This window comes from Hakea prostrata, chromosome 7 (assembly GCF_041222555.1).
Source record: "Hakea prostrata isolate BN-2017 chromosome 7, UWA_Hpros_2, whole genome shotgun sequence".
NCBI lineage: Eukaryota > Viridiplantae > Streptophyta > Magnoliopsida > Proteales > Proteaceae > Hakea > Hakea prostrata.
The window spans coordinates 69215120-69231660 of NC_142606.1; the positions used below are offsets into that span (position 1 = coordinate 69215120).

General features: G+C 33.7%; 1 protein-coding gene across 1 annotated transcript; it reads right to left on the minus strand.

The window, feature by feature from the left end:
- Nucleotides 1–10560: 10560 nt before the first annotated feature.
- LOC149011866 (uncharacterized) lies at nucleotides 10561–14645 on the minus strand. Its single transcript, XM_089162779.1, has 8 exons — nucleotides 14156–14645; nucleotides 14040–14096; nucleotides 13397–13572; nucleotides 12522–12927; nucleotides 12226–12356; nucleotides 12018–12111; nucleotides 11730–11924; nucleotides 10561–10910 (listed from the first exon to the last, which is right to left on the minus strand). The coding sequence occupies exons 1-8, from the start codon at nucleotides 14643–14645 to the stop codon at nucleotides 10561–10563; spliced, it is 1899 nt and encodes a 632-aa protein (XP_089018905.1).
- Between the last annotated feature and the right edge of the window lie 1896 nt (nucleotides 14646–16541).

Genomic DNA, 16541 nt, shown 5'->3' on the forward strand with positions numbered 1-16541 from the left:
GTTAAAATAATTAGATAATTATTATGTCTTGACATTTAGGATTGCTTAGTTGGCAATGACTAACACATTTTAGTGAAGAGGTCATAGGTTCAGCTCCTCCTGATTGTATATAAAGTAGTCTCCCACTCACTGATATAAAACCACCAGTCCCCAAAAAACATGAACAAGTTGTGTTAAAATAATACATTGCTAAGCTGGCTTTAGTACAAGTTGCTTTGAAATAATATATGATGCATGATGACTTAATTTTATGTCTCAGATGGTTCGATATTGTAATGTTCTAATTTGAATCTGATATTATAAATATGGGAAGAGGTTTCACGTACACAATGTGGAGTGTGTATCCTACTTTACCAGACTTCAAAGTCTTCTACTTAAGGTTTTTAATTCATTCAAATTTATTATCTTTTGAGCGGAGAATTCAGTCAAGACATTTCTTACATTTTTAATCCTCCAAGCAGCCTCGATCCCTGGGACCCTGTCCCTATCCAGCCTATTTGTATTACATTTTGGGTGGTAAGTTCAATATTTATGAAGTACAATGGTACAATTGTTAATGAGAGTTATTAGTTGGAAAGGAACTGTATTATGTATGATAAAATAATCAAATTTGGTCAATGCAGGGTTGGTAGAGTGGTAAGATCCATACTTCTCAGTGGAGAGGTCATGGGTTCGACCCTTGCGGATGACAAGCATCCCCCTGAGGATGTAATCAAGGTATGCGCAAGCTGGCCAGATGAACCTCCAGATACCCAAAAAAATAACCAAATTTGACTCCATAATTGCAATCTTAAGTTTGAGCGGGAAGTTCCATTGCGTGTAATTGTTGGCATTTCTTTGGGGAAAAAAAAAACAATTATAGGCATGTCATAATAAATGTGACTTTTTAAAATTCTATAGACTTCCATCATTTTCTCAATTCTACCCAAAAAAAAAAAAAATCTTTACTCAGTCACTTGTCAAAGGTTATGTTTAAACCTATACATATGATAGGTATTAATCTCATATTACAGCCCGACAAACAACCAAATGCGACAGGTATGCAAGTAGTTGTATCTTGAATAGTTGGAAAATCAGGTTTTGATTGAGACAAGTTATAAGTTTTTTGACGACCTAACTAAGAGTTAACAATGGAATGTTTGCTTATAGCCCTGAAGCTGCAACTAAGGGTGTCAACGGTATGGTCTAGGGCGCTAAAACCACCAAGCCTAAACACATACTATTAACAAAATTGTAGTTTCGGTCCGACTTTAATTTGGTGCAATTTCAGACGGTCTACAAAGATGGTGGATTGAGACAGAATGTAGCTACTCTTGTGGTGCTTTTTCAACAAAGATACCTCCCTTTGTGGATGTGTCAATATATGTTGGACGGGTCTTAGTGGGTACATAGATAAAATTGAATGGAAGATCACAGATTGATATATAGAGAAAAGGTCATTGATCACTTAGGTTGATTATCAGCTAGATTGGAGAAACCAGAGGTAGATAATCATTGCTTCAACTGCTGAATGCTGAGCTAAGATTGGGATGCTTTTGGTAGACTCAAATTTCAGTTTGAGTAGGCCCATTCTTAATGTACACATTGTTGGTGGTGTTCTTATTCATCCCAAATTATGTCTCCTTATTAAAGTAAGAAACTAATGAAAAAAATGGGTGTAACGAGTGCAACTGATGTTGTGACTTGGAGGCTTAGCGTTTCGTTCTTTTGAAAAACATGATTCAGTATTTATACTTCACATTCTATACTTTTAATACAAATGACTGAAAAAAATATATGATGCGTGTCTCTTTGTTTAATTTTTCATTTAATATTTAATCCTTATTTAATTCCTATTTGTATTAAATAATTCACCTTTGTCTTTTCCTCTTTCACGTCTATAAAGTTGAGTTCGTATGTAATCAGCAGGTATAAAATTTCTCTTCTGGAGTTCACTCAATTCAAATATTGTTTTGTCTTTCCATTTAGCTTAATCGATATCAAGCATCCTTTCTTGCTCTGCATCCAATACTACTTAATTAGAAGAGAAGAAAAGCACTGTGTCGCTGCTAAGGCATGGAAAGTAATGGACAAAATTACAGAATCCACGGAATCATCTCTCGTGCTACTTTCGAAGGTCATTTCTATACAAACTAGTTGAAGAATTTATAATTTGGCTTCTCCATTCATATGCAGGTATCGAAGGACGGACGGAAAATGATGTGGCATCAGTAACAGAAGGGCTCAGCTAGCGTTGAAGACATTCCTATGCTGACAGAGGAAAACCATGAAGAATGGAAAGATGGAATGGAGAACTTCTCCAAGAAAAAAGGACTTTGGGGATTATGTGACTGGATTAAAACGTGAACCTGAAAATACTTTCAGCGAAGAATATGAGGATTGGGTGCAGAAAAAGTAAGAAATCATATCATTATTCAAGAGAAAGTGTGAATATTAGATACTACAAAATCTTGAGAAGCAAGACATCATGGTACATATTTGAAGCCAATTGACTAACATGCATACAACAAAAAGGGCAGGTAAGCATTGCTAAAGCAGAAATATTAAATTTTTTTTTTATTATTTTGTTTTATTGTGTAGTGGTGTGAGGACCTGATTTGGATCAGATAATGATAATATTATATCCATATTTTAGTATATTCAGACGGATTCGGATGATATTCAAATAATTAAATTTCTAAGTAGATTCTTCTATATGGGTATGAGTAAAATTGAATACAAAATTTGGACTACCTATTCATATATTTACCATTTTATTTATGAGGATTAAGTTTGAAATTGAACAATTTAACAATTTTCTTTTCTTTTCTTTTTTCTACTCATTTTAACCTTTGATTTTCTTAATTTTCTTCACTATAGATTATCTTTTGTATTTATTTTAGTCTAAAATTTAAAATATATTCACATATTTCAAGTAAAAGAAATTATAAAAATAAGAAAACACATCTAGAAAAGTATCTTAATCGGATAATTTTATCATACGGATAATAATAGGTCGGAAAGGGTATTACCATATTCGTATCCTATTAGCAAGCAGGTTTTGGTTATCCATTTTCACCCTTAATTATGTGTGACCCTGATTCTTGTGTCCGACATTGAAGATTCATCTGAATCGACATAATTTTGTAGGCAATTTGAATGACTCAATTTGTGAGATATGTGATAGAAGGAGAGACCTAGAAGCCTATCACTGAACTTGGGGGGGGGGAGGAGTGGGGGCATACCCCATCTGGTGTAGTACAATCCAATCTGATTGGTCAAAACCCTATGATGTGAGCTATAGGATTTTTGTTGTAGGGTCTCAAGTTAGAGTTCTTATAATGTCATTCCAGTGGATTGATTGAGATGTCTCCATTATAATCTTCTTCTTACATAGTGAAAGTTCTACTTTGCCCGTAATGTAGCACATTGTGTTGGTTGCGTTAAATCTCTATGTTCGTTAGGGGTTTTTTTTATTTTGCTCATCGTGAGTTCTTAGTGTTCGTTCTAACATTTATATCATCTCTTACAATATAAATGGATTTGCTTTCTTCCTAGGTGAAACTGATGAATCATCAACAGATGATGATCTTGACAAGGTTCCCACTCTAACAAAAGAAAACTATAAGACTTGGAAAGATAGCATGGAAAACTTCTTGAAGGAGAAAGGATTTTGGGATTATGTGATTGGAGTAAAATATCATCCTGAAGATAATTCCAGAGAGGAGTATGAGGATTGGCAGAAGAAGAAGGAAGAAATTATATCAATATTTGTTGTGAAAAAGTACAACGTAAGTGTACGCTGTCGTAACAAGTAATATAATGATAAAAGATCGATCCCTCGAAGACTATAGATTAAGTATCAATTAAGTATACCAATTTTATTTGAACAAATAATAAAGAAGATAATTATTCTAGACTATAATGCAAATTGAAAGTTAAATTGAGATTTTTAATTGCTAAAGACCTAGGGGTCAGATTTCACCATAACTAAACATTCCCACCCTTTCATCTCTCTTTATAATTTGAAAAATATTTTCCTGATTGATAGTCGAGATTCCCTTTCCTATCTACTAGTCTCTCTCGAGTACTAATAGAAATTCCCTCAATTGTTAACCCACTATATTTCTATGTGGGTTACAACAACTGAGAAATCATTAAACTCTATGGATTCCCATGTAACAACTACACAAACCATGTAAGTATATCTCTATCTTACATGTAATTCATGGCTTTTACTCCAATGAACTAGACACATAAAACCCCCTCTCAGTTCATTATGATTAACAAATCAGTTGATTAGTGGCCAATTAATCAAAAGCATGAAGAATAGAAGTAAAAAACTCAATCAAAGGAAACAATATTCAAAATTATATTGATGAATTCAATAGTGGGAATTCAAAGATAGGCTAAATCTGATCCCTAGAAAAACTAAATTAGTTCATACTCGAAATTAAAAACATTACAAAGGAGTTCAAGAACATTGAAAGAAGATCAAGAAAAACTTATTCCTAAGCTTCAGATCTCCAAAGCCATCCAACGTCTTCTGGTTCGACCTCTCCGCTCCTCCAAAGCTCCAAGAAGGTTCTCTCTGGTGTTCCAAAGCTCCCAAAAACGTCCTCCCCCCCTCATCCTAGAGTTTGCTCTCCTTTTATAGATTAATTAAACTCAAAGTTTGAATTAAACTCAGAGTTTGAATCAAACTCAGAGTTCCTATTTGACTTAACCAAGGAGTCTTTTGATTTATGAATCGGACTAACTTAGAGATCTCCAATGCATAATCCCACCGTTGGATTTGAAGATCAAGAAGTCTTGAAGCTCTCCTCCAAAAATCGGCTCAATCGAACACCAGATGACCATCCGATAAAGGGCTTGATCAAAACTGGACAGAGACCCTCAAAAACGGGATTTTTGAGTCTTCTTTATTTGAATTGGATTCTTTCTCCTCTTTTCCCTTCTTTGATCAAATCTAATATAGAATCATCCAAGGACTCATTCTCTTTATGTTTTTGACTTTGAGGAAACTTCTAGAGTGCACTGTAACTTGATGATCAAGACTTTCCTTTCTGGAGTGGAATAAAATCCAGTTGAGTTCCATTAGGACTCTTGCAATAATACCCAGATTTTATTGATAATTTCCTACACATAAAAGTAATAGACTTAATTAGAATTTGTTAGGAAATATATAAAATCACCCAAATTATAGAAATAAAAGGAAAGGGTGCAACATATTCATTTTCATATCATATTAGGGTAAATTGATATAAAACAATTGTAAACACATGGAAATATAGTAAATTAATCGTATAAAATAATATGCATAAAATCAACTTATCAATATTCAAAGAAAAATGTGGAGCTAGCGCACTACCATACATTGACAAACTAGACAATGTCACATATTTGGAGCCAATTAGTTATCATGTCTGAATTCACTTATCCAAGTGATCAAGGTACATGCATGATTTCAACTTTCTATATATTTGACGTACTGTATTTTATGTTGTAAAATGCTGTGTGGTCCGACTTATTGTATCTAACACTAAATTTGGATGCATACTGACATATTTTTGTAGGCAACTAAGATGACCTAATTTGTGAGATCCATGATGAAAGCAAGAGGGTTTAGGTTTAGAATGCAGATCATCTCCCTTGACAAGTGATGGGTGTCGAATCCACCAAAGATATTCCTTCTCTCAACTGAATTGTATTAGTAGTGAGTAGGGTCGAATCCACAGAAATTGGTGAAGATTTATTCCTTGATAAAAATTTGGGGGTTTTAAATCAACAAACTAAATAAAAATAAACGAATGCAATAGTTAACAAGAAAATCAGAATAATAAAACTTTCAATCAAGATTTAACTTTAGTAATGATTCTCTCAATTGATCATTGACTTAAAAAATAAAAACTTTAATTTCAGATAGATTGGTTATGGTCATTGAGGATCAGTCCTTTAACAACCAATCTTTCCCTACTTTATCAATAACCTTCGGATTCGTCCTTTGAGTTATTCCCTAATTAATAAACATAACATTCGGATCTGTTCTTTGAGTTATGTCTATTAATCGCATAAAAATTTGAAAAACCCAATCCCTAGTCAATAAACCCGGAAAAGCCTTGTTTATTTAAACTAGGATATACATTCTCATAGCAAACTCTCCAGGGCATTGATTAACCATTCGAGAATGCTATTTGTCACTATATAAGAATAATAAATAATTATTCTAATTGACTAAATATTGTATTAATCATAAAACAACAGGCCTCTTGTCTAAGGATTAATACAATAACATAATAAATATGGAAAACGCATAAATACCTGAGAATTAAAGAAAACTAATAATCCAAAGTCTCATAATTGGCGAAAATCAAACTTCCATTAATCTTGATCGAAAGCTAGAATTAGCTAGACATGGAAAAGAAAAACAAAGAAATGAAAATAGAAAACATTATGCCGTTCTTCCTCAGAACTGTGGCTTCCTCTTGTTGTAGCTTGTGTGTGTTCTCCAATCTCTGAAAATGTGTTCCTTCTTATAGAGGATTCCTGTCAATTCTGCATTCTTTCCAATTCAGTTGTTTCCTTTCTTCATCTTTGCCAATGCACTAGTTTCCAATTTAGTCACTTTCCAATTCAGTTTCTTCGTTAGATGTCTAATCGCAAGAGAGAACGAAATATTTGCTTGTAGAATTAAGACTTTTTACGAAAATCCTTTTGATTTGGGCAAGATCAAACCTCTAGCTTTGGACATAATCAAATCTTCCATCTTAATTTGGGTGTGATTCTTTGATTTGATTTAAAAATGTGCCAATATGGTTCTAACCATTATTTTTATAAATTTGATATCCAAATGCTATAATCTATCCATATCCAAATAAAACAACCAATTAGTCTCATTAAAATACAAATGATTTGATATAATATTAATGCAAATAAATGACATATCAAATTCCCCCACATTTAAACCATTGCTTGTCCTCAAGCATTATTTTAAAAATTCTTTTCTTCTAATATTTCAAAAATAGATTGAATTTCAACTAAGACTCAACAATTTCAACTAAACTTCATCAATCGACATGAATGAACTGGTTTCAATAAATCATCAAATTCAAGATGCATCAAGATCCAATACCCTCTCATTTGGATTCACTCTATACACTCAGTGTTTAAGGGTAACAAAGTCACTCAAATCAATCACAGAAGGATAATTACCATATGCTTGTAAAGAAATCACACCTCCACCACTAAGCATTGAATTAAACACATACATCCAAAGGTCTTTAATAGGTTGTAATGAGGCTTTAGGTAGGGTATGGAAAAACAAGGAATCTGGGATAAAATGAAACCAAAGGAATGAGTTGAATCACAATAATATGTCATAATCAAATTTTTTTTTTCAAGTTCTCAAAAACTTATGGAAACCATAAAGCAAAAAGGCAATAAAATATTTCGCTCAATGATATTATTTTCCAAACAACTGATTCTTCTTCTTCCTCTTTTTCTCTCTCTCTCTCTTTTTTCTTTCTTCTTTCTCTCTCTCTAAATGCAGCCACACCAATTTTTCTTTTTTCTTGTTTCTTCGATGCACTTTAAGTAAAAGATGCATTAAGTTTGACAGTACTTGCCTTTCCTTCTCACTATTAATTGATATTTCATATCAGTAACTCAATCATCCTTCGATTTGGGTTCAATAGAATGAAAAGAACAAAAAAGGTTAATGAGGTTTATACAGTGGTATATTATCAAAAGAAAAGGTCAAGGCTCAAAGTGGGCTCCTAGAGGTAATAATCAAGGATAGACTATCAAAAGAAAGCTAAAAAGTGGTAAATCCTAGGTGCCCTTGTCATTTGTATGCATTTAATCCAATTATGTGATTCCAGCATGCAAAACTAAACAAGTTCTAGAAGTATCCAACCATAAAAGATTATCACTCAATCAAGAAAATCAGAGCAAAACTAATAATATATGCTCTTAGGCTCAAACTCTCACAAAAATTGTTTGTGTATATGAATCTTTAGCATCTTTTCCTCTATCTCCGAAATTAAAACAATCTTTCATTAGCATGTGATTTCAAAGAATTTAATTGATCATGATTCATCAAAATTTAATTCAACCTGTAAATATTGGTCATGCATTCCATTGAACTCATAGAAAATGAAACATCATTAAAAAGAATTTCAAAAAATTTTACCCACAAAAAGTATAAATATGTGATCCCCTCCCCCACACTTAAATTTAACAATGTCCCCATTGTCATAGAAATAAGAGAATCTAAGAATACTCCCCTCATATATAGAACAGTGGACTGAAGCTGAGCAATCAAGCGGAAGGCGGAGAGTTAAAAAAAATTGGTTGTCAGAAAAGAAAGAAAAAAAAAATTAAATTAAGATTTCTAACAAGAAGAAAAAAAAAAACAAGTAATTAATGAAATCAATCAAAAAGAAGAAAATAATTAAAGTAAAGAAAATTGGGTTGCCTCCCATTAGCGCCTTCATTTAACGTCTTTAGCTAGACCTGGTGCATTTTCATTCCTTGTATTCTGGAATACCGAACTCAATTTCAACATTATGCACTTGAAAACCTTCATAAAAAGGTTTTAACCGATGACCATTAACCTTGAAAATTTTATTAGTGTCAAAACTTTGGATTTCAACTGCACCATGAGAGAAGACATTAGTAACGACAAAAGGTCCTAACCATCTAGAACGCAGTTTTCCTGGAAACAATTTTTCATTATTTTAAATGATTTGGTTTCTATTATCATTTTTATTTTTATTTAAAATAATAGAAAAACCTCCAAAATCCACAATGGATTTTTTCTCCGTTATGGATTATGAGTGAGAATTGATTCTCCTCATTTATGCGGGGGTATGCTTAAAATTTTAAAATTAAGACGAGGGTATAATAGAAAATACACACTATTTTATAAAATCCCCTTTCAAATTCTCTCAAACCCTACCGCAAGTCTCCATTCCAGCAAAACTTTTCTCATCTTCGAACGGCAAACCTCCCTGTTTCAAGGCTTTGACTCTGCTCGCTACTGCTACTTCTCTCCCTTATTCATCTGGTTTAAGGCTTGCAAGAGCTCTTAGCTCCGGCGCAGATGTTTTAATGTCGGTTTCTTGTTTACCAATTTTTTTCTTTTTTCATTCCATTTCAACTAGTGTTTGCAGTGGATTTTCCTCTCATAACTTCCAGCTTTGAAGATTTAATGTGTTCGTTTTCCTCTATTTTTGAAATCTTGACCGTGGGTTTCTGATTCTGGCTCTACTGAAGTAATTTGCAGAGTTTACTTTTGTCATTTCTATTAGATCTAGGTTTACATCTGATAAGGGTTTAAGGTTTAGAAATGTTTTTCTTGTTTTAATTGTTAACATGTTCAGTTTGGAGGAAGCTTAAGTTATGGGTGGAAGTGGAACTGAATCGGTTGGAAACGGTATTTTCCTATAAGAAAGAAATTGCTTACCATGAAGAGAATTATGAGAGACTTATCGAATCAACACGCCTCCACCCTCAGTGCTCTGATGGTTTGTTGGCGAATCTCTACTATTGCTCTTTCTCCTTCTACTTCGATCCAGCCAAAGCAAAGAAGCTCTAACAGAAAAATCAAAGATTAGGTGTCCAGTCAGCCCTCTTCACGGTAAGAAATTTCTGAGATTAAGGTTGAAGCTAGCCTGATGGATCGTTCTAAAGAAACAAAACCCAAAGCCCAAAACTAGAGATTAAGCTAGAAAGATCAAGTGGAGAGGTGTACATCTTTGATACTTAGCAAGACGATGGTTTAAGCTCAGTTAATTAATCATGTACAATATCAGATAAAACAGTTGAATCAATGGATTACTCCACTCCTTTTGAAATTTATGTTTGCTTTCTCTGTAATTCTCCTGTGTTTTTAGAACAGAGATATTTAGATCAAGTAGGATAATATAGTATTTCTCTATTTCATTTTGGTGAGTTACAGAGGCGAGCAATTGATTGAGACCAGCTCCAAATGGCCACTGTTCCCTGGTAGCTGAAATAGGTGCCAATCTCTTCCTCATTTACTCTCTGTTTCTCTTTCAGGTGAATCTGAAGTGAACCCCATTCGGATTACTTCCTTTTCTGTTCAAGTCATCAGAAAACCAACCATCTATAGAAATTCTGAGATTCTGGTTCACAGAAAGAAGTAAATCATAAGGTCTTTATTCCCTTGGGTTTCAATTTCCATTGTATCACTCAGTTTCCTCTCATACCTTTGAGATGGAATTTCAACTAACCCATCTAACAAGTCTTGTTTAAAAGAGCATTTCTTGTAGGCAACTGAGCAGATATATATATTCTTCATCTTTATATTTTATTTGATGCATTTTTTAGTAATTAGTTAATTGTTAATATTAAGATTAATAAGATTTTTTTAATTAATTTCTAGAAAATTTTCATTTTGACATACCAAACTTATTTTTCATTTCATAATTTATTGTCGACAAATGTCACCAAACCATTTGTCATTCTTGACCAATAATGGATTCTTATACTTATTTCTTTTAAATAGTCATAATAGACAATGAAAATTGATACCAAAAAGAGCCTAAGTCTTAAACTTCAATCTTTTCGATTTGGATTTACCGTTTTCTCAAGAATGGACTTGACTTCTCGGTTTGACACCTCAGCTTGCCCACTTGTTTGTGGATGGTATGCAGTAGAAACACGATGAGTGACATTATACTTGCGGAACAATGCTTCAATCACTTTATTGCAGAAATGAGTGCCTCTATCACTAATTATTGCCTTGGGTGTGCCAAATCTGACAAAAATCTGTGACTTGACAAAATCCACAACCACTTTAGAATCATTAGTTCGGATAGCTTTAGCCTCCACCCATTTAGAGACATAATCCACAGCAAGAATTATATAAAAATTACCAAAAAAATTAGGAAAAGGACCCATGAAATCTATACCCCAAACATCAAAAATTTCACAAATAAGTATAGGGATAAGGGGTAGTTGATCTCTATGTCCTAAATTCCCAGTTTTTTGACAACGCTCACATGATTTACAAAACCTATATGCGTCATGAAACAAAGTTGGCCAATATAACCCACATTCTAGAATTTTTCGAACCGTTCTTTTTGGACCAAAATGTCCACCACAAGCATATGAATGACAGAATTGTAAAATGGATGATATTTCTTGTTGATGGACACATCTGCGAATAATTAAATCCGAACAATGCTTCCAAAGGTAAGGATCATCCCACACATAATATTTGGGATCACTTTTTATTTTATCTTTTTGAGCTCTAGATAAATCATTAGGTAGAGTTTTAGTAACTAAATAGTTAACTATATCTGCATACCAAGGAACCTCATTAAGGAAAAAGAGATGCTCATCTGGGAAATTGTCTTGTAGTGGAGATGAGTCTTCACTTGAAATCAATCTACTCAAGTGGTCAGCAACTAAATTTTCTGCACCTTTCTTGTCACGTATCTCCAAGTCAAATTCTTGTAACAAGAGTATCCAACGGATCAGCCTCGGTTTTGCTTCTTTCTTTGAAAACAAATATTTCAGAGCTGCATGATCAGAGTAAATAACAATTTTAGTACCTAATAAATAAGAACGGAATTTTTCTAAATCAAATACAATAGCTAAAAGTTCTTTTTCCGTTGTTGAATAATTGCATTGTGCACTGTCAAGAGTTCTTGAAGCATAATAAATGACGTGAGACTCTCTTCCAAATTTTTGTCCAAGAACAGCTCCTATTGCATAGTTACTTGCATCACACATGATTTCAAAAGGGTGGTTCCAATTTGGTGATCTGATGATGGGGGCTGAAGTCAACTTGTCTTTTAAAATGTCAAAAGCTTCCTTGCACGCTTTATCAAAGTCAAATGCTACATCCTTTTGCAATAGTCTGCACAAAGGTTGTGTGATTTTGGAGAAGTCCTTGATAAAGCGACGATAAAATCCTGCATGCCCCAAAAAAGAACGAATCTCCCATATAGTTACAGGATAAGGCAATGATTTTATAATATCAAATTTTCACTTATCAACCTCTATACCTTTTGCAGAAACAATATGTCCAAGAATAAGTCCTTGATCTACCATAAAGTGACATTTTTCATAATTCAAAACAAGATTAGCTTCTATACATCTCTGCAGCACTTTTGTTAGGTTAGTTAGACATATATCAAAAGAATCACCATAGACTGTAAAATCATCCATAAACACTTCTATGATGTTCTCAACATACTCAAAAAAAATACTAACCATACATCTCTGGAATGTAGCAGACGCATTGCAAAGTCCAAATGGCATCCGTCGGTAAGCAAAAGTACCAAAAGGACAAGTAAATGTGGTTTTCTCTTGATCCTCTGGTGCAACCAAAACTTGATGAAAACCTGAAAAGCCATCCAAACAACAATAATGAGATTTTCCCGCTAACCGTTCAAGCATTTGATCAATAAATGGGAGAGGAAAATGATCCTTCCTAGTTGATGCATTCAATTTACGATAATCTATACAAACTCTCCATTCGTTCTGGATTCGGGTGGGCACCAACTCACCATTCTCATTTTGAATCACAGTGATGCCAGTTTTCTTTGGAACTACCTGAACTGGACTTACCCATTTGCTATCTGAGATTGGATAGATCATACCTGCATCAAAGAGTTTTAGAATTTCCTTTTTCACTACATCCATCATAGGTGGGTTCAAACGACGTTGAGTTTGCCTAGAAGGTTTACAATTCTCTTCAAGTAGGATTTTGTGCATACATGTTAAGGGACTTAAACCTTTTATGTCAGCTATGGTCCATCCTATAGCCTCCTTATATTCCGGAAGCACTCTAAGCAATCTCTCTTCTTCTAATGCATTCAACTTACTTGAAATAATTACGGGGAGACTTTTATTATCACCCAAGAATGCATATTTTAAATGATCTGGCAATGTTTTGAGTTCCAACTTGGGGGCCTACACAATAGAGGGTAAAAGTTTTGTGTTAGAAATGGGAAGATTAGTAAAAGGAACATCAACCCTCATAGGTCTAAGTGACTCTAATTCAAAAATAGTATTTTGCAATTCATCCTCTATTGCAAACTCTTCTTTTGCAAGTTGCACTTTTTCAAGAGTTAAACCATTACTAAGTGCAATTTTTAACTTGTCTTCATCACAAAAATTAAATGTTTTTTTGAGCTAGAGTGTCAATGGCATCAAAAGCATAAACAACATATACATCATTAGGATATCTCATGGAAGCATAGATATTAAATTTAATGATCTCGCCATCAAACTCCATTGTTAATGTCCCATCATGCACATCGATTTTAGTTCTAACAGTTTTCAAGAAAGGTCTCCCCAATAAAATCAAACTTAAATTAGGAGAATAGTCTTCTTCCATATCAAGTACATAAAAATCTGCAGGAAAAACTAATCCATTTACTTGAACTAAAACATCTTCTAACACTCCTTCTGGATAAACATTTGATCTATCAGCCAATTGAATTATTACGCCAGTATTCTTTAAAGGTCCAACATTCAAAGATTTATAAACTGATAAAGGCATAACATTAATAGAAGCACCCAAATCACACATAGCCTTCTCAACTTTCACATTACCTATTTTACAAGGAATGACAAACATACCTGGATCTTTGCACTTTGAAGGTAATTTCTTTTGTAACACAGCTGAGACATTCTCCCCCACACTTATTTTCTCATTACCTTGCAACTTTCTCTTATTAGTACATAATTCCTTAAGAAATTTCGCATAGCGAGGAATTTGTTTGATAGCATCAATTAAAGGAATATTTACCTCAACTTTGCGAAATGTCTCAAGAATTTCTTTTTCCTCTTCAAGTTTTTTTGATTGAGAAAGTCTTGTTGGAAAAGGAGGGGGTGTTACCTTAGGGCTTACATGTTGTACAGGAGGTGTTACTTCTTTTTATGTCTCCTCTCTTAAATTTGAATGATGAGAAATGGGTCCTTCTAACTCTTTGCCACTTCTCAATGTCATGGCACTCACATTTTGCTTTGGATTGATAATTGTTTGAGGGCAATTTTCCTTGATTCTCAAGCTTACTTACTGAAGATGCGAGTTGACTGATTTGACTCTCCAAGTTCTGAATACTTGCTCTTGTATCCTGTTGGAATTGATGAGAACTAACAGCAAGAGATTCAACTAATTGTTCAAGAGACTTACCTTGCTTAGGAACTTGTTGATATTGTTGATCGGACTGCCTAGGCTGATATTGTTGTTGGAAATTGTTAGCTCTAGGCCCATAACTCAGATTTGGGTGATCCTTCCATCTTGAATTGTATGTGTTTGAGTATGGATCATATCTTCTTTGTGGTGGACCTGAGAATCCTTCAACAATATTGGCATGTTCATGAGTCTCATCTTGAAGTGTTGGGCATGCATCTGTGGCATGATTTGTTTTGAAGCAAATACCACAAGCCTTCACTTGTTGGATATTTCCTACAACCAATTTTTCCACAAGAGAAGTTAGATTATCCAAACGTTGGTCAATGGAAGAGACACTTACCTCATTAACTTTTCTTGGTGGATCATCCCGTCTAGTCCCAAATTGTTGAGTGTTGGCGGCTATATTAGAAATTAAATTTCTTGCCTCAATAGGGGTTTTATGTACTAACGCACCTCCACTAGCAGCATCAATCATATTCCTATCCATGTTAGATAACCCTTCATAAAAATATTGAATTAGAAGTTGGTCAGAAATTTGATGTTGGGGACAACTAACACACAATTGCTTAAATCTTTCCCAATATTCATGAAGAGTTTCTCCATGATATTGTCGGATCCCACATATATCTTTCCTTATAGTAGCAGCCCGCAAGGCAGGAAAAAACTTTTCAAGAAACTACCTTTTCATCTCAATCCAGGTGGTTATTGAACCAGAAGGTAAGTAGTATAACCAATCTGTAGCTTTTTCAGACAAAGAAAATGGAAAGGCTCGTAACTTGATTTGTTCATCGGTTACACCATGTGGCCTTATTGTGGAGCACACCACATGGAATTCCTTGAGATGTTTATGAGGATCTTCACCTGCAAGACCACAGAAAGTGGGGAGTAAATGAATCAAACCAGATTTTAATTCAAAAGCAACCTCAATATTTGGATATTCAATACATAATGGTTGTTGGTTCAAATCTGGCATGGCTAAATCTTTTAAGGTCCTCTCATTAATATTATTAGCATCCATGATTTCTTCTTCAAACCCAAATAATCCAATTAAATCAATACTAGAAGATGATACTCCCTGAAAATGTTGTTTGGTTTCCTTCCTCAATCTACGGGCTGTTTTCTCAATCTCAGGATCAAATTGAAGTTCACCTATACGAGTGGATCGAGGCATAAAACAAACAACCAAGAGATTAAGAAGAAAACAAATTAAAAATTAAAAATTAAAAATTAAAAATTAAAAAAAATAAAGCAAAAGGAATAAATCTAAAAAAACCAGTCCCCGGCAACGGCGCCAAATTTTTATGGGTGTCGAATCCACCAAAGATATTCCTTCTCTCAACTGAATTGTATTAGTAGTGAGTAGGGTCGAATCCACAGAGATTGGTGAAGATTTATTCCTTGATAAAAATTGGGGGGTTTTAAATCAACAAACTAAATAAAAATAAACGAATGCAATAGTTTACAAGAAAATCAGAATAATAAAACTTTCAATCAAGATTTAACTTCAGTAATGATTCTCTCAATTGATCATTGACTTAAAAAATAAAAACTTTAATTTCAGATAGATTGGTTATGGTCATTGAGGATCAGTCCTCTAACAACCAATCTTTCCCTACTTTATCAATAACCTTCGGATCCGTCCTTTGAGTTATTCCCTAATTAATAAACATAACCTTCGGATCTGTCCTTTGAGTTATGTCTATTAATCGCATAAAAAATTGAAAAACCCAATCCCTAGTCAATAAACCCGGAAAAGCCTTGTTTATTTAAACTAGGATATACATTCTCATAGCAAACTCTCCAGGGCATTGATTATCCATTCGAGAATGCTATTTGTCACTATATAAGAATAATAAATAATTATTCTAATTGACTAAATATTGTATTAATCATAAAACAACAGGCCTCTTGTCTAAGGATTAATACAATAACATAATAAATATGGAAAACGCATAAATACCTGAGAATTAAAGAAAACTAATAATCCAAAGTCTCATAATTGGCGAAAATCAAACTTCCATTAATCTTGATCGAAAGCTAGAATTAGCTAGACATGGAAAAGAAAAACAAAGAAATGAAAATAGAATACATTATGCCGTTCTTCCTCAGAACTGTGGCTTCCTCTTGTTGTAGCTTGTGTGTGTTCTCCAATTTCTGAAAATGTGTTCCTTCTTATAGAGGATTCCTGCCAATTCTGCATTCTTTCCAATTCAGTTGTTTCCTTTCTTCATATTTGCCAATGCACTAGTTTCCAATTTAGTCACTTTCCAATTCAGTTTCTTCGTTAGATGTCTAATCGCAAGAGAGAACGAAATATTTGCTTATAGAATTAAGATTTTTTACGAAAATCCTTTTGATTTGGGCAAGATCAAACCTCTAGCTT

Bases quoted from the DNA above. Each gene is read 5' to 3' on its own strand.
- LOC149011866 (XM_089162779.1), bottom strand. From the start codon at position 14,645: ATGGATAGGAATATGATTGATGCTGCTAGTGGAGGTGCGTTAGTACAT. The intron at 12,357-12,521 runs GTGAGTTGGTGC...ATGGCTTTTCAG, and splicing joins TGTGATTCAAAATGAGAATG to GTTTTCATCAAGTTTTGGTT. The intron at 10,911-11,729 runs GTAACTATGCAA...TTTGGGGTATAG, and splicing joins TGAAATCATGTGTGATGCAA to ATTTCATGGGTCCTTTTCCT.